At 39.3% G+C, this 19,171-nt stretch overlaps 1 protein-coding gene across 1 annotated transcript in view; it reads left to right on the forward strand.

Annotated features, from left to right (window-relative positions):
- Window positions 1–2,844: 2,844 nt before the first annotated feature.
- LOC101853082 overlaps window positions 2,845–19,171 on the forward strand; it is a 40,188-nt gene continuing 23,861 nt past the window's right edge. Inside the window, exons 1-6 of the mRNA XM_013081864.2 lie at window positions 2,845–2,921; window positions 9,429–9,538; window positions 12,405–12,482; window positions 13,827–13,925; window positions 15,290–15,341; window positions 18,842–18,994. Coding sequence (XP_012937318.1) covers window positions 9,437–9,538; window positions 12,405–12,482; window positions 13,827–13,925; window positions 15,290–15,341; window positions 18,842–18,994 — 484 coding nt within the window. The 5' untranslated portion in view covers window positions 2,845–2,921; window positions 9,429–9,436. The remainder of the gene's footprint in view (window positions 2,922–9,428; window positions 9,539–12,404; window positions 12,483–13,826; window positions 13,926–15,289; window positions 15,342–18,841; window positions 18,995–19,171) is intronic.

Genomic DNA, 19,171 nt, shown 5'->3' on the forward strand with positions numbered 1-19,171 from the left:
ATAATAATAATGATGATGATGATGATGATGATGATGATACTGAGGATACATCAGGCATAAGGTGAACCCTCTTCTCCACCCTCGAGGATCTTGACTTTGCCGACGACCTTGCACTGCGCGGCTCTCCCATACCAACCAGCACATGCAGGAAAAAACAAACCGACTCTACAAATACGGACGACAGATTGGGTTAAGAATAAAAAAGCCAGAAAAAGACAGAAGTGATGACACTGAATGTAGGCTCTCCAACGCGATTAGGGTGAACAACAGGGACCTCCCTATATAACAGACACATTTATCTACCTAGGCAGCATAATCAAAACTGACGGCGGCACAAAGGAAGACATCATGGACAGACTCAGCAAGGCAAGATCTGTAGGCCTACATGTACACAAAAGCATGGTCAACATCTGGAAGTCAGGACTGTTTAGTATACAAACCAAGCTAAAGCTGTATAACAGCTGTGTACTATCCACACTCCTATATGGAGCTGAATGCTGGAGGATGACTGATCATGACCGTGCCAAGCTATCTTCCTTTCATACAACCAGCTTACGCCAAATCCTCAGGATCTTCTGGCACGACAAGTTCCAACGCAGATCTGTTATGTAAATGTAGGCAAGAGGACATGACCACCATACCGGTAATAAAAAGGAGAAGATAGAGATGGATTGGACATGATCTGAGAAGAGAACCAGACTCTATTGTGAAGACTGCCCTCCACTAGACACCCGAAGGACGTAGCAAAAGGGGCAGACCCAAAGTGACCTGGAGACGCACAGAGTTGAGTCTGAAAGAAGGAGTTTAGAACTCACCTTTAATCTCCTTGGCCTGAAATGAAATCCTGGAATCATTCGTGGGGAACGTAGACCAAGATGGCCCAAAACAGACAGAGCGAGAGATCCTATGTTGTTGCCCTAAACGCCAGATGGCGTACTGGGTAGTAAGTAAGTAAGCACTATTGCGATATAAATATGCAGTCAAACCTCTTTATTAAACTGCCTACTTTGAGACAAGAATGAAGTTGGCAGTACAGACCTTACGGGGGTTTAATTATGTTGTCCTTTGTTAAATAGCCCCGACTGCCTAACACCAAGGGAAATGATCGGCTATGCTATCTGTGTTTTGATATTGACTTTTTGTTAGTGAACTATCGTCGGTAATTTAGAGCTGAGTCCCCCCCCCCTCTCTCAATCTGTCTCCTCTCTCTCTCTCTCTCTCTCTCTCTCTCTCTCTCTCTCTCTCTCTCTCTCTCTCTCTCTCTCTCTCTCTGTCTGTCTGTGTGTCTGTCCGTCTGTCCGTGAGACAGTCTGTGTGTGTATCTCTGTCTGTCTGTCTGTCTGTCTCTCTCTCTCTCTCTCTCTCTCTGCATGCACGTGTATCGCCGTGTGTGTGTGTGTGTGTGTGTGTGTGTGTGTGTGTGTGTGTGTGTGTGTGTGTGTCCGCGTGTGTGTATGTGTGTGTGTGTGTGTGTGTGTGTGTGTGTGTGTGTGTGTGTGTGCAAATCCAAATTGGAAATTAAATAGGCCTACTCATCTGGTCAGAGCCAACACGTGAAATGCATAATGATAATTGCCTGAAATCTACAAATAGAAGGGGATGGGATGGCATGAAGTATCTAGAAGTTAGTTCATCGTAAATTAAAGTATGAGTATGAGTAAGAATAACCGAAAATCTAAAAAACATTTTTTTTAAAGTGTGCTGTTTAATGTTATTACAACTAGTTAAATGATAATATAATGTGTTTGTGTATGTTTTTATATAATTATTGTTAACTTGTTGGGTTTTTTTTTTCGTGAGCTTTATTTTCATTATTTAAAATAGGCACACTATTATTATTGTTGTTGTTGTTATTATTATTATTATTATTATTATTATTATTATTATTATTATTATTCTTACTATAATTACTCTCAGGGAGAGAGAGAGAGAGAGAGAGAGAGAGAGAGAGAGAGAGAGAGAGAGAGAGAGAGAGAGAGAGAGAGAGAGAGAGAGAGAGAGAGAGAGAGAGAGAGAGAGAGAGAGAGAGAGAGAGAGAGAGAGAGAGAGATCAGAGCGATGGAATGGAGGGAGGGGGATAGAAATAGACAGAATTTCTTTCTATGTGTTCTTAAAAATTGTCTCCACACTCAGATCTCCTATGTGCGACAGCAAAGTTAAAAGTGTGTATCCGACAGTATCCGTAGCCTAATACTTGAGCAATAATACTGTAATAGGCCTATAATAATACTACATGTATTGTCAAAGATAGTACAAGACAAGATGGGTCACTCAGCCTAAAAAGTGTCCGCAGGAAGTATGCTCTTTGCTTCAGATGGCGCTGCAGTCTGTTTTGAAGCTCTCTTTCGTTTTTCCAGAAGAAGAATAGGAATAGCACCTCCTTGCGTGCGCAGATCGACTGCTGTTCATCAGCAGTTCGAGTTCGTTCAGTGCAGAGTTTTAGGTTATTTATACTTTAATGACCTCTCGCCTTTCATTCTAAAGTCAATTTAAACGAAGAAAACAATCACCCTTTCCTCCGGAAGAGGTTTTTTGTCAGCGTAACCATTTTTAAAAAGCGTTCTTCCGAAATTTATCCCAAAACTTGCTAGTTTCACTTTGATTTTAAAAAACTCAAGTAGGGTAACTCTGTTCGCAAAGAGTGCGCTTTTGTGAAGAGGGCGCCACCAAATTTTGAGGACACTTTTTTAATTGGCTCAAAGAGAGAAGTGGCCCATCTTGTTATGTACTATCATTGGTATTGTTTAACCACTCTGAGGAGGCTTTATTCGTATTTTTTTGGTGATGCATTGTAAAATATCGATATATGCCCTTTTTACTTTTTACATTATCGTTCGACGATTACGAAACGAAAGTTGGTAATGGCGGCAGCGTTTGGACTGTGCTGAAAAGGCAGTTTCGAAAATTGTCATGTGGTTTTGGTAACTTCAGACAAATGCTGTTTATTAATTATACTGTAGTGTTTATATATCTGACGAACTTGGGGAAGGAGTGCAAGAAATTTCCTTCAATTTCGCACTGGGGTTGGGAAGGGTGTGTAGGTTTAGTTTTCAAAGGCCACTTGAGTCTGAGAATAGCACAAGCGGGCCTTTTGGCTAGATCTATTCTCACCCGGTGTGCCTTCACCGTGATAGGCCAACCAAAGCAGCATTCACCGTAAACAAACGTTCCAGCGCTCTTGTATTGAAAGCGTGCAATTTTTTTTGGGGGGGAGGGAGAGGAGTAGAGAACTTCCGGGCAAAACAAAATGGCGACAATAGCCGAAGCATCTTTGTAGATGACCAAATTGATTTAGATCTAGGCTTACTAAACTTTTGCGGGGAGGACTTCCGTAACGAGCGACCACTGTGAGACAGCAGAATTGAGGGAAGGACTGCCCGGGTTCCGTAATGAGCGACCACCCCATCAAACACAAATAAAGAAAAGGCCTAACCCTAGCCCTAACCCTAACCCGGAAGGACTTCCGTAACGAGCGACCACCCCATCAAACACAATAAAGAAGAGGCCTAGACCTAACCCTAACCCTAACCCTAACCCCTACCCCTACCCCAAGCCCTCAATTCTGCTCTGTCTCATAGTGGTCACTCGTTACGGAAGACCTCACCCTAACCCTAACCCTAACCCTAACCCTAACCCTACCCCTACCCCTACCCCTACATCTACCCCTACCCCTAGCCCTCAATTCTGCTCTGTCTCATAGTGGTCGCTCGTTGTTGCGGAAGTCCTCCCGAATTGAGAGCTAGATCTAGGGCAGGGGGTAGGGTTAGGGTTCTAAGGCCTCTTCTTTATTGTGTTTGATGGGGTGGTCGCTCGTTATGGAAGTCCTCCCCTTTTGGATTTTAACATCATTTTTTATCTTTGTTTTGTCAATTTGATCGTCCCCACCGATAGACGGTATTCAGAAAGAGAGTGCAAGAGAGAGAGGGGAGAAGGTCTTGCGAGAACTTACAGGCGAAACAAAATGGCGACCCGTGTTATTCGGCTCAATTCGAAAAGTGAAAAGGCCATATAGAGTAGAGGAGGTAGTCTGCGCTACCCTAAGCATAAAAAGTGACCTTGCGAGTCCCCGGAGAAAGGGGAGGTGACCGCACAATAACTGATGAGAAGCAAATTTCATCTGCTATCGTCGGCCCAGCACGCTTTGCCGGCTTTGTTTGCCTGTCTCCCTCAGTAGTGGCATTTGTGAGGCAAAGTGAGGACGGATGTGTGCGACAATGAGCCGGGATGAGCGTTCCTGCTTGAGGGTGGTGCGTTTTACGGAGGGGCTGCGCGCTAGTATAGGGCGGGTCTTGCAACATGTCCTAATAACTTATTATTATGAATGTTATTATAGGCTAAAGTATGATTTTCTAACCATAAAGCAAGAAATATTCTTACAAATTGCACAAGAGTTAAGAGTTACAAAAGACACTCAGTTTTTATGCATAGCCAAAAGAGAAAGAAAACAAAAAATAACTGAAGCCAACACTTACAATGGAAACAGTAATCTATTAGTGAGTCAAGATAACTCTGAATACCATGAATTAAATTATATAAGAACAGCAAAGTAGAGACATGTGGATCTAATTGCACATGGATAAACAAAGATATTGTTTACACTATTTGTATGAACAAATTGGGAAGGAGAGATTAGTCAGCACAGCAAAAGAGCTCGATGTCCATGGCATCCAGGTTTTCCTGAGTCTTGTCCTTCAGGTCCATCTGTTTGACACAGTTGGTGTGCCACCACTTGTCACAAAGCATGCACTGGGTGAGCACTACCTGTCCTGCGGTGGTGGCTCCACACCCAGCACAGTTGACTGTAATGTCCCCACAATTGTCGGAGCTGTCGTCATACACCGGCTCTTCACCTGAGTCAGAGGAATCTTCCTCCTCTTTCTTCTTCTGTGAGGCCACAACCAAAGCATTCATCTTCTTCTCTTGAATTCTTCTTTTCTTCTCCTCCTCTTTTTCCTTCTTTGCCTGCTCCTTTTGTTTTTTCTTCTCTTTTTGGCTTTCCTTCTTGTCTTCAGCTTGTGCTAGCCGTTCCATCTTTCTCTTCTCCCTTTGCTTCTTCCTCTCTTCCTTCTGCTGTTCTTCTTCCGCCTTCTTCTTCTTCGTGAGTATCATCTCTTTATAGTCATTTTCCCACTGATGGACCGGGGCACTGTTGGCTGGAGCCTTCTAACGGCCTTGTTCTTTGAACAGGACGGAAAAGTGAGCACCTTGTCGATAGTCATCTCCCCGGAGGGGTGCTGAGGTTCCAGGGCTCTTGCTGATGGCTGGGGGAGCGGAGGAGCTGGACCACATGTTGTAGTCGGGGTCGATCTTGAGATCGTATCCATTGTCATACCTTTTGAGGTACAAGTCCACCTTCTCCTCCCCAAGCTAAAGTTCAAGGAGAGTATTTCCTTGAGTCGGTGACGGCGAGTTTGTGACATCGTGGATGGTTCAGAGGCAGAAGAGGCGGATGGGGCAGAGGCAGACGAGGTGGATGACAAGTTGAAGGTAGGGACAGGGGACCCTGTGAAGGTGCAGCTGGGTTCAGCTTGTCTTTTGTGAGGACAACGTCAGGGTTGTAGGGAAACAGCCCTGACTTGGTGAATCCACTCAGGGCCGTTTTAGCCAAGCTACTGTTGTCCAGGCCTTCAACTCAGGATGCCAGCAAACGTCCTCAGTGTCGTGGTGTCCCTCACAAACTTCCTTACCCCCTCTTGCCACGCTGGCTTAATAATGGCCCCGAAAAACGCCTAGTCCAGAGGCTGTGTCAGGTGGCTGGTGTGGGCCTTGATGCAATAATATTGCCCCGTTCTCGCTGCAGAGGTCTGTGACGCGAAACCCCGCCTTACCAGATGCCATGGCGGCACTGCGCGTCAACCTCCATCCATCCCCTCAGAGAGGCTGAGCGGCTCCGTGCTTTGCTTAGTACTGATGCTATACGCACAACACACTGTTCTGTGTGTAGTGCAAGTATACACATCTTCATAAAATGCATTGACAGCCTTACAACTACACGCGAATGCACTGTTAGAATACGTAATCAGCAAGCCTGGAAATAATTTGCCTCTGTGTACGAACAATAAGCAACCACAGTGACCTGCAAATAATCTCATGCTACAGGAAAGGGTGCTGCCGGATGTTGAGAAACGCGGGAACGCTCTTGCATGTTTAAATTTGTCTTATTTGTTCATACCACAGGGTTGTCTCGCAGACCCCCCTTTCGCACAACCCCGCTGCTACTCTAGATCTAGGCGTCTTTGTAGACAACCAAATTAGCTTACTTTTGTGCTAGATCTATTACTGTTTGAATTATAACGTCATTTTTTTCTTTGTTTTTGTCTCTATATTTGATCATCTACACCTTAGACAGTATTCCGAAATTAGGAAAACAGGTCTTGTTTCATATCGAGTGAAAATAGCCAACGCTGGGGTGAGAGGTTGATCGTATTTTTATTCTCTCCCCGGGTGAGGATAATCACTTCCGTTTTCAAAACAAACCCTGTCCCACTTTCCGATGTTCAGGTCCTAACTGATTAAAAGTCAGGGTCGACATTTCTTCAGAATGCAATTCACCATAGCTGGGCACGCAGCCACTACTCAATGAAAGCTCCAGTGACGGAAGAATGGGGGAAATTCTGTGTTAGAGGTGGCAGCTCCAGAAGCGCCAACAACCCTCAGTCACAACCAGAAGTACGAGAAGGCGCATCTGGCACTGAACTCAGCTGCATCCATAATGGCCTTAACGTGCTGACAGGAGAGATGGAAAGCTGTGGAGAAGCGACATGTGCAACTATGCGTGACACTGGAGAATAGCCATTGTTCTATTGACCGGTGCGACGCCAGAAGCAACTTGTACTCCTGTGAATCCTAGAACTCTCTTTAGAGACGGCCAATCCTGGGCTTGTATTTGCCCACTCTGCTGGGTGAAAGAACTGCAGACGAGTCACCTCTTGCTCTCTTTTGGATAAAACATTGATTCTGAGTATTATTAGTATTAAAGTTAAAGTCTATCTATATATTCCTGTACTCTAAGAGTCAAAACCGGATTTTATGCTCCCATCTTTTTTTAGCAAAGAGAGAAAGATGGAGGGAGGAGGGATCAAAGGGATGTTGGGGGTGGGGGGGGGGGGGGCTCTTTTTTTTCCTTCCAAAATGTCATGATTAAGTCCTCACTCCTCTTGTGATGCATTTTTGAGTTCTAAATGAGAGTATAAAGTCTGATCTATATTGCTACCCCCTTTTTACTTCTTTATTTGTGGTAGAGTTTAGGCAACTCCTACCTACGTTCAAATCATAGTGTAATGGCCGCTGTGTCACTGAGTGTCGGCCACTCAAACAGCTGCACTCAGGTATTTTTGCTGCAGTCTGCCATACCAGACGTTATCTGCAACTGGTTTTTCTCTGGCCATATATTTGTTGTTTTATTTTTTGGGTTTATTTTTAGTCCTTTTGTCCTCATAACTCAGTAGGTACGAAAGATTTAAAATGAGTCCCCACATCTAACCAAGGATGTCCTGAGTGGTGTATAGTGTATAGAGGAATGGTTTCCAAGAATAGAGATTAGCTGCTTAGTAGTGGTCAACCAAATGAGATATATATATATATATATATATATATGCGGAGATTTGAGAGCAAAAACAAAACAGAAACATCTAATTTAATTTATATTCCTATTGGAAAAATGGTACTTTAGGCCAGAGTAGATATTGTTTTTGTTTTAATTCTACCTGGATGAAATATATGCAAGGATTGTCTTTAAAAAAACAGAGCCCCAGTAAAGACAGAGAGGGGATCGCAGTTTAAAAGTAAACTAAAAATATTCAATGTTACTATAGCTTTTTTTATAACAAATGATCATACATGATGCAAAAGGCAATACAAGTTATTCTGTCTAGCTAAAGTACCGATTGCAGCACTGATACATGCCTCTATGGTGAAATTTAAAAAAATTGTGACCTGTATAACGGAATAGCCAAAAGTAGTGGTGCGTTTAAAATTAATGATTCAATTTTTAATTGCTAAAAAAAAAAACAGCTGTGCGTGGTGAAAGTGTAAAGAGCTAAAAGAAAGTGTACAACTGGTACAAATTTGTTTAATGTGGGACAGATAAAAGAGGAAGATGAGCCATATATATATAATAATGCAGTGCACCAGCAAGTTTCAAAATCAGGAGCCAACGTTCTGTGAGTTAAAGTAAAGTGCTTTTAGTGAAGATAGGTGCCAGAAAGTTAGCGAGATTGCTATGGCTTTGGGCCTTCCGAAATGAATCATTCATTATGGAGCAGCTGGGGTATCATAAAATATACTGGCTTGATGGGTCTCTTGCAATGGCTACTGATCAAAAGATACTTATATATCTGAGTACGGACGTTACTCTCCAACACGATTACGCCTCTTCTTACATGATGAATCTGAACCAAGAGTGGATGCATAGTGGGCACAACTGGAAGTTAATATGCTGCTGTATTTTCCAATTAAACTTGATCTTGCTCTTTCATACCTTTATCTTTTAGGACCCCTCCTAAAAAAGTGACATTAATTAAACAGGAAAGGGTATCATAGTTCGCAAATTGACTTTATTTTCTTGACCAGAACTTTTTCAAGGGAGAGATATATCCCCTGATGAGCTACTGAAAAAAATATGTTGAACTTTATGAAAATTTTAAGTCACTAAATGATTTGTGAGATGTGAAATCTAGTGCTCATCTGTGAAAATAATGAAATCGAAGAAACCGTTTTTCCGCCGATTTGGCAATTCTTATGATCAAATTTTAGTTTTTTGGTTCAACTTCGACACTTTATATGTCCAATTAAAAACATATTTTGGTGTGGATTTTACTGAAAAACATTGGTTTAGGCATTTTAAAAAATGCAGATTTTCTGTTTCCAAGGACTTTCAAGCCATGGAAGTTACTGAACTTTGGCAACCCTTTTCTCGCTAATTTAATCTCTGAAACTAGGCGAACCCCACCTTTTTAAAATCTCACATTCAATCACAAAAATATCTCTACTTGACTTCAGACTTCTGTTCAAGATAGATAGGTATTTCTTTCATCAAAAGCAAAAATAAAAAAAGCTTTAAGTCGATACCAATAACACCGTGCCCAAAAATTGATGAGTGCCTGATTCCACAGCATTTTACTTTACCAAGTAATATTTTGAAATTGGTCTATGGCTATTTTCCTCTTTCTTTTCTTTTGAGGTAAGCCATCGTACATAATATGATAATTATATGGGGATGAAGAAGATGACAATGAGGTTACCTTTGACCAAGATGTCCAAGATAATCTTTTTTTCTGTATGTGTTGCTGTTCTTCACATTTTTGGGGGTACGGATGTTTTCCTCCTTCAGTCTATCATTGTTCTCAGTTATATTCATTTATACTACTCAGCACCGATATGCTATGTTAAATTCACTACTTTTAAAGATGTAAACTTTCAACTTACAGATAGATGGATGATGAATGGGACTGATTCCTGCCGAAAAAGTAAAAGAAAGCGAAAAAGGAAGACAAGATCTGAAAGAAATCAGATGTCTCAACATTTGGTTCAGGTTCAGGTAAGATCATGTTCTTGATTTTATAAATAATCTTAATAATATTGGACTTATTTTTAAAATTATGCTGCTCAGACTTGTCCAATAAGGAAATATTTTTATCGTCAAAGTGTCTGCTACTGTTAATTTTAATCTTTACCTGTTCAACCTCGCTAAAAGCAGCTTTTATAGATAAATGCAGTATGCATTTTATAACTGAAATTAAAATGTATTGATCTTTGTCATGGGAGTACCAACCAATTTAGGTAACAAGTAACGTAGGCCTATAGTGTATTTTCAATGGAACTAAAAATAGGCACTGGCTGTATTTACCATTGCTGTAAAGATTGTTATAATTTTAATTTTGAAAAGTGTTATTTAGAGAGTGCCTTGGGCAGACGGAATAGATTAGTTTACAAAACAAAAAAGTGTTATACAATGCAAAAAGTGCAATTTTTGGGGGATACTTTTTACTGAATGACTTCTCGATAAAATTATTGAAACTTTTGGTTCATCTTTTGCATTGTTTTCAGTAAATGGATTTCAGTCTCTCCTTCCACCTCTCTGCAGGACACACTTAATTCAAGGAAGGTGAAATTTGCTTGACTTATAGGCACTGCATGAAATCAGTTAACTACAGTGGGTGTCACATTCAACGAGGTTGCCGAGACCGGCTTGTTGTCATCGTTGGATCTGACCTCTTGTTGAACGTGACTAAGGCTAAACAAAAGAAAGGAGACAAGCTATTATACTACACTATGTACCAATACCAGTAATTAAAACAGTTGTTCTCCCTGATGACGAAATTCTCAAACAGTGTGCGCATGTTTGAGCTGTGTTCTCACTGTCATTTCTGCATTAAAAAATTATTTTTTTCCGGAACACTTCTCGTGTGGAAACATACCCTCTCACATCTAGGCCTAGATCTAGATATCTACAAAAAGTAAAGGCGGGAGCTTGGATTTTCTGATCGGGGGAAGAAAAGAAAATTGTAAAAAATGAAGGTCTCGATCTAGACCTTCCCATCCAGAGTTCATCCAGTTTCACACAGCCCACATTGTGTTCCCACCCACCCTCTCCCATCCCTACCGTAGGCCAGCCAACCCTCGCCTGTCCTCTTGGCTTTGTGGCCCATATTACGAGGCACACTAGATCTAGCAATACAAAGTGTTAGGAATGGAGGATGGGCCTTGTGCTTCTCATGAGATGGAAAGAAAGGAGAAAAATTCTTTGCTTTTGGGGCCATTAATTGCTTTTATTTAGTTATCTCAACCTCGTTGAAATTGAAAGTGACTTTAGTCTGTTTCCAACCTCGTTGGAGCTGACGTTCATTTACAAAGATATATTTAGAGGAAAAAATCGGGGATTAAGGATTGCCTCGTTGAAGCCGACTTCTTGTTGAATGGGACCTCGTTGAATGCGACTCCCACTGTACAATATACTGCTGGGGTGATAGTGTGAGGATGTCAAGTGGTTCTTTGGTGCAGACTGAAATACTGTGCTTTATTTAGACTGGACAGGGCTCCTCATAGCCAGCATAGTAGAAATTATGCATATTTTTATTTCCGATTGAAGAGAGATAGAATTGAGAGGACTTAATACTCTTTGTTGTTATGTCAGATCTTTTTTTTCATGACTTGACACATAATTCCTGTAGTCAAACCTACAATTAAAAGTTATAAATCTTCTTCTAATTAGTAATCCTCACACATGGTCAACATCAACAAACCCACACCACCTTGTCACTCAAGCCCATGCACACTAGCTATATACCAGGTCCAAAGAAGATAACACATTTTCCCTGAAAGTTTATGATTGCACAGAAAATGGGAAAGGTTTAAGTTTAATTGAGGTCTTCCTTCTGAAAATAAGTTGAAATTGTGCATTAAGTCATCACTACCCTCATGTTGGCCCCATGGAGAGTAGAGATCATAGAACTGCAAGTAGGTTAAGTAAGTTTACCAATGGAGGCCTCAAAGAGACCCCAGAAAGCAAGGCAAATCGTGCATCACGTTCAGAGACCTAATAGTAATTAAAGTACAGTGGAAACCATATATATATAACAGGCCTGGAAATAGCGGGGATCCGGTAATGACGGATTTTTTAAATCCCCGTTTTTTCCTACTCATTTGTCTCTATTAAAAGTTACCGGCAATAACAGGGCCTCATCGGAGCTCTATCGGTTATAGCAGGGACAAAGGCTCATTAACAATGTGTAAAAAGAAGAGAGAATAACACAGTGATGGAGCAAGCCCACGCAAGTCACGCCACTGCAAGCACACGCAGCGGGTGAAGTGAGAGAGGGCTGCGGTGTCCTGCAGACCTTGATCTAGCCCTAAGCTTAGCTACACGCATGCGTAATGTGTCTTGAACGGGCCTGCCACATGGTACTTGCGGCAAGGGAAACTACCCATGAATAAATACTGCTGGATTAGTCCACAAATGCTTACTTCCTTTGCATTTCTGAGAGGGATCCAATCTAACAGGACTTTTTCTCTGGTCTCACAATCCCTGTTATATCAGGTTTCCACTGTAGTCTGTCGTTCCAAAATGAGATGAAAGGTAGTGTCATTTTTGAATTAATGAGTGGTGTTTACTGGAGAGATTGAATTATTGAAGTCAAGATTGGAAGCAAGTATGAATATGTTCGTGCTCTGATCCACTGGAGATGACCTTCTTCACTATTGTAACATGCGTGTGGCATTAATTTCCATCCACTCAGATGAGAGACTACAACATAGCGTAGTTATTTATATAGTGTATTAATACGGTATAGGAATGAATAGAGCAGACCCCCCCCCCACACCATTTTCCTTTTATGGTCTTGTTACTGAAAGTTGTAAGGTGCAACAATTGGTTTTGTTTTAACAATTCATTTTTTTTCATCTAGGATCAGCAAGGAAAATGCAATGATGGAAAACCCAGGAAAAGTTCCAAGGACAAAAAAGAAGGAACTTTAAGAACCTATGTATGTAGATCTGTAACTAATCTTATATTTCTTGTTCCTTTCCCTTTCATAAGTAGTCCCCTTGCTTATATCATGCTTTCTTTTGCCAGGAAATTTTGTGTGTTACAAATATACATCCTCCGACTCACTTTGAAGTCATTTGTAATCAGGAGATTCGGATGCCTCAAAAGAGGATGAATTAACGATGATCACATGCCAATGTGTTGCTTTACACCAAACCAGCTTGGTTAGATTCAGGTATGTCAGATCAACCAAGATCAAGTGGATTATGCAGAGACTAAAAAAGTGAAGTGCTTTTTTGTGTGAGTCAGAAAAGAATTTTTGTGTTTAGTGAACAAGATCTACCTGTCTGTCGGTTGCCCTACTTTACTTACTGATGGCAATACTTTCCTCTAATTGATGAAGTTTGATCCATTGATTATACGTCTGTTTATATGCAACTCATGAATGCTCAGTCACCTGATATTTAAGCACCAGCTGCAAAGATGATTTGTACTAGTAAAATGGACTCTCATAGTGGCTGGCAAGTTTACATCATGTTGACATATTTGATAGAGGTCGTTCCTTTGGAGCAGTCTCAGTGAGGAGAAATTACACCACACTCATATTTTCTCTTGCCGTGAACCAGAGGTTTCCTACACCTCTATGTCAAAAGACTAGCCAGGGACACTATGAGATGTTGTTAGCTTTTGCGAGCCTTGAGATTGTAAGATGTAAGGGTTCTTGTTTACACTTCAAATTTCATTGGACCTGTTTGGAAGTTATGGTTCATGTAGGTTTGACAGCATTTTTCATTTCAAATTAAGAAATGAAATGCCTGGAACTATGCTTTTGAAAGACTATTGAACTTGTCTGTTATAAGTGAACTACATGGCTCTGGACAGAAGGGTGAGAGCCCAGCTGTTGCTGGATCGATAACAACAACAGCAACAACATAAATGAAAAGTGTTTGGAACCATCCCAGTATGTGGTCAACAAACAAGAAATCTTAACTTCGTGCAGGAGAGGAAACAGGTTTCATGAACTTTTCAACGCAGGCCCCTGGACAAAATCCTTCTCAAATTGAACAATTCTGGATCTATAACAACAAATTGAAAAATTCTGAAAACATCCTGCTTCTTTTGTCTTGTTGTACCTAATTCTACATTTTTTATATTCTTATACTGTTTGCTGCAGCTCTGTTGGTGACAAACTTTCAGAGGGCAGGGAAATTAGAAATCTGGATGTCAATGGGCTCTAATCTTTTTGTCATTTCTCGAACATTTTATACGTCCAGGGTTCTATCAGTAGTTTCTCTTTGAAAGCAAGCTTTTACTTTAATGTTGTGTATGTGTATGTCACCAGACTCTGAGATCAGGAAGGGGTGTCTCTCACATTCCTAAAGCTCAGGATTACAAAAGGGAGACTACAGGGACAATAACTCAGCACAGATTGACGGTACCGGTATGTCCATGACTTTTATGCCTTTTTTGCTCTTCTTCTTCTGTGTCCTTTCAGCCAGCCTGCTCTGTCTCTATCTTTATTGTTCATGCTGATCTTTTGAAGAATTTATTTGTTATCATTCATATATATAGATTGTCGCTGGAAACGTATTGAAACAGGTTTTATGGAAATGGCTTTACAGTTTTTGATAATTTTCCAATTTAAGTTAGGCATCGTGGTGAAATTAAGTGCTTGTCAAAATCAGGTGCTTGTCAAAATAATGGAATCAAAGAAGTATGCATTTTCCCGTCCATTGGGCAATTTCTATCTGTTTGGGCAATTTCTGTTTTTATTTTTCAGCTCAACAACTTTTTTTGTCCGTGTAAAAACACATTTCTGTGTAGATTTTATTGAAAAACATTGATTAGAGGCACAAAAAATGTAAATTTGCAATTTTCAAGGTCTCTCAAGCTTAGGAAATCACCAAACTTTAGAGGCCATATTTTCTAGCTAATTTTACCTCAGACACCAGACGCCCTTACCTTCTGTCTTCTATGGAGGATATATAGGCATTTTTTTCACCAAAAGCAATTAAAATAAACAAGCTTTAGAATGGTACCAATAATTCCATATGTCCAAAAATTGAAAAGCACCTGATTCCACCACATCATGACATATTTTTTTCAGTAGTGTTTTGGTATGTCTAGGTTCTGATGTTTTTTCAAGTAGTGGCAAGTCTATGTGTAAGTAATATATCAAGCTTATGGTTAGTCTATGCTTTGATGGTCTATGGATGGTAGTTCTCACATACTTGTAGATTTGCCTTACTTAGAGCATGGGTTAGTAGCTGAATGTGGTCTATATTATCAGCAGTACCAGTCCTCTTCTGGTGGATTGCTTTTTTGAAATCAGACAGCATTTTTGACATACGCTATAGTAATTGTAATCAGAGACCAAGGCGCTATTACTTCGAGCCTTTACTTTGTGTAGTGTTTGGGGACTATTCTTGAGATAGTTGTGACGGAGTATTCGAAATTACTGAAAAGTAGTTGCTCCTTCTGGAATCAGTGAGTACACTTATAATATGGTGTGCACTTTAAGGATCTGCATCCCTTTTAAGCCAGGGAGAGTTACTTTGGCTCTTTACTTCTGCCTCATATATCTGTACTTCTGACAGAACAGATTACATGTAGTCCTTCTGGCTTCTGGCGGTGCTGAATGGATATCTGAAAAGAAAGGCATCAACAAATAAAAAGCTGCTACTAATTTGAAATCAGCACTCTTCAAATTTTGCTCCATGTTTTGTGCTATTGTTACATATTTCAATGTTTTCATATACGCTTTACTGCCACAAGCTTGACACAGATTCTCTTTTTTGCTTTCAGAGACAATATGCCATGCTTGCCAATGCCAAGTCATCTGACTGGGTCAAAAGAGGTAGGAATAATAATAACATAAGTGTGTTATATTGTGAACTCGTGTATACATGTATTGTTACCATTGCTTAATATTTCTTGTTTGAACATGATTTGATTCACCGTCCTTGTCAAAATGGTGTATTCAATCCTCAGTTAAGCTTCACACTTCCAGTGAGACCTCTATCCAGGATGGGGCACTTTGCATTTTCACAACAGTATTTAGAAGCAGGCCTTGTGATTTTTTGGCTTACCTTTAACTCACTCAATCCCGTGACCGAGATATCTCGGTGAGCTCGCGGGCTGCGTTCAACCCCACAACCAAGATAACTCGGTTCTATAGTTTTGTTCTGCATACTAGTTATTTTGTTTCAGAAAACGACCTCAAGTTTTATAAAAGGTCGATTTATTATTTCCGCGGCCCATTCTGCTTAGAGGAGTGCTGGAATTTAGTTTCTACTGTCATTACACACGAAGAAATCACAGTTTTTATAAAGCACTTTCAGCACATTTGTTCACACTGATCAGCTGAGCATGTCTCGCAATCGATTCTCTCTGCCTTTCTCACACATACATTTATTTTTTTATTCATGAAAGTATTCAACAGGCTTTATTATACATGACATACAATATGTTTATAGATCTAGACACTCCCAAGCATGTTTGAATATCAATGTAGGCTTGCTCGCTGATTCGGCCATGAAAAAAAATTACAAGCTCCCAAAAATGCCAAATTTGTATAACACCCCAAAGCAAAACTAATAACGCTACATACTTCAAATTTGGTGTGTCCAAAGATCCATCTTAGGTTGTATTTTTTGCTCATTTCAAAGCAATTTGATTATTATTATTTATGCTTACTAGTGGGCCCTTACATAAGTGTCAAAATGACCGGTTTCTGGGTACTATTTCGTGAAAAACTCCCGGGATTGAGTGAGTTAAAGTGTTATGAACAGTGATGAATATACAGCTTCAAAATCTGGTCTTTTAAAAAGTGGAAATTGTGAAAGAGGCATGTTTTCAATAAAATTGTTTTTTACTGAATACTTGCTTTGTTTGGTGTGTCCTTGAGAAGGGTGCAATAGCCTTTGCTAAAAATAGACGCTTTAGCTGTACATTCAGAACAAACGTCTGAGCCCGTCTGCTTAATTCCATCAGACAGGTGGTTCCATTTAATTCAGTCTAGTTGGCTTGACAGCGGCCTTGAAACTTTCACCGTAAGTTATGTCCTATCAAGTGGAGAAAGTTCAACAATTTTTTGTTGAAATGGTAAAATCTGATATCATATTTGTACTCTCTGTCAAATTTTAATGCGAAAACATCAGTTTGCCGATTCCGGAGAAACAAACAGAAATGGACCAGTCATGTGACCTCAGTTTGTCCAAGGTGTAGATTGACAGTGTTGTGTGCTAGTATGTAATGTGTCGCCAGTCATTTCGCTCGCTCACATTCAGGGTTGGGTTGATTTAATCAGTTGAATTTTTGGATTTAAATCAACTTGATTTTTAAAATAAAATTCAGTGATTTAAATCACTTTAAAAAAAATTTATTTTTATTCAGTTTTTACATATTTCAACATTCAGAATTCCTTTCCTTGGTTTCATAAAACAGATATAAGGTTAAGTAGATAAATATAATCATGTTTAAAAGTCTGCTTTCCCTCCTTTCACTGTAAAATAATACAGTATTCAATTTACTTTTTTTTTTTCATAATTGAAATCAGAGCTGGGTTGATTTAAATCAGTTGATTTTTAAAATATTTTAATCAACTTGATTTTACAAATAGAAATCAGTATTTAAATCACTTTTTTAAAAATGTATTCAGTTTTTACATATTTGAACATTCAGAATTCCTTTCCTTGGTTTTATTAAACAGATATAAGGTTTAGTAGACTAATATAATCATGCTTAAAAGTCTGCTTTCCCCCCTGTCACTGTAAAACAATACAGTATTCAATTGACTTTTTTTTTCATAATTAAAATCAGGGTTGGGTTTATTTAAATCAGGTCGATTTAAATCAGTTGATTTTTAAAAATTTAAATCAACTTGATTTTGAAAATAAAACTCAATGATTTAAATCACTTTTAAAAAATGTATTCTGTTTTTACACCTTTAAATAATCAGAATTCCTTTCCTTGGTTTTATAAAACAGTATATAAGGTTTAGTAGACTAATATAATCATGCTTAAAAGTCTGCTTTCCTCCCTTTCACTATAAGTTGTAAAATAATACAGTATTCAATTTTTTTTTTTCATTATTGAAATTAACATTTTCTTTTTCTTTTTAGACAAACACAAGCACGCACACACACACACACTGTAATAAAATGCAAGTTTATCTATGCATAATTACCCCCCCCCCCCCCCTTTCCCTTTAGACTGACATTTTCTTCATTTTTTTGTCTGTAGCCATAATTCACTGATATATATATATATATATATATATATATATATATATATATATATATATTATATATATCAGATTAAGGCTTTCTTTTGCGGTTGCTTAAATTAATCATTAGTTAAAATAAAGACAATGCATTTTGCACTAAAAGAACATACTTTTAGCAACTAAAAATCCCAAACTGTGTCGACATTTAAAAAAAAAAAAAAAAAATCCGATTTAAATTTTAAAAAATCTTGATTTAAATTTTAAAAATCGATTTTTTAAATTTTTATTTAAAAAATCAAAAAAATCACCAACCCTGCTCACATTCTCCTCTTGCTTCCCATGAAATGATTGAGGTAGACAATGAGGTCCTGACTGAAGTAGATCAAAAAGTCCCAGCAATTTTTTGATAAAACTAATAGATTGTATTCACATCAGCTGTACATGAAACAGATTTGGAAAGAAATAGGGGAGAAGCTGACTCATTGGTAATTTAAATTTCGACACCAGGATTTTAATCGGAAAAGCAGCCCCTTCTATTTTCATGCTAGATAAGATAGATATTTGCCTCTACCTCTTCTTTCACTCTTATACCACTGGCTTTGTGGGGTTGGGTGGGGTGGAGAGGGGTGGAGCAGAGGAAAGAGAAGGTGGACAAGAAAAACCCAAACAAATATAGTAATAATATACTCATTATACTGGTCATTCAATAGATTGCATTATGATAATGATTCTTTATGTTTGACAAAGCATTATTGTTCTGTTGTTTGATGAAATTGTCCTTGCTGCTACAAAACAAGAACTTTAATATTGATGTTAATGTTTGTGAAAGGCACTCCAACGATTGAGACGAGGTGGTTTGAGGAAGAGGTCCCGAGTCCGCTACCATCGATCTATCGTCTGTTAGACAGAACGGAAGAACACAAATGTTTGGTCTGAATACACCTTTGGTCAGTGATGGTCATTATGTTTATGCAACATTGATTAGTCTTGTCTATTATTTCATGTATATATGCATTGTACTTGCTATTGTAATCCATATTTCCTCACAGCGTGCATTAATGTCATTTTCTGGTAATTTTTTAAGATTCACTGAGCAGACTTTTCTCAATGTAATTCTGTTTGCTTTTCAGGCCAAATTCCAGAATCTGAGTCTGTGAAGAAGATGGTGGACCTGGATATGCAGAAAATTCTTACCATGGCAGATCATTTACGACAAGGGGAGAATGTGAATACAGCACACCCCCAGCCAGCACTGGCTGTTGTTAGTTGCCCAGCCAGCCCTGGTAAGTAGAGGAGTAGGGTACAAATCGCTACCCTAGAATTGCAAAGTTCTATCTACTCTGTACCTAGTTTTGAGAAATTTGACATTAAGAAATTTTTACTTTAAGATAGAACATTTGGTTTCTGACCTCATGGTCTTAGTAACTCAAAATGGCCAAAAGTTTCTGATAGAACTTTAC

Source organism: Aplysia californica, unplaced genomic scaffold (assembly GCF_000002075.1).
Source record: "Aplysia californica isolate F4 #8 unplaced genomic scaffold, AplCal3.0 scaffold00149, whole genome shotgun sequence".
Classification (NCBI taxonomy): domain Eukaryota; kingdom Metazoa; phylum Mollusca; class Gastropoda; order Aplysiida; family Aplysiidae; genus Aplysia; species Aplysia californica.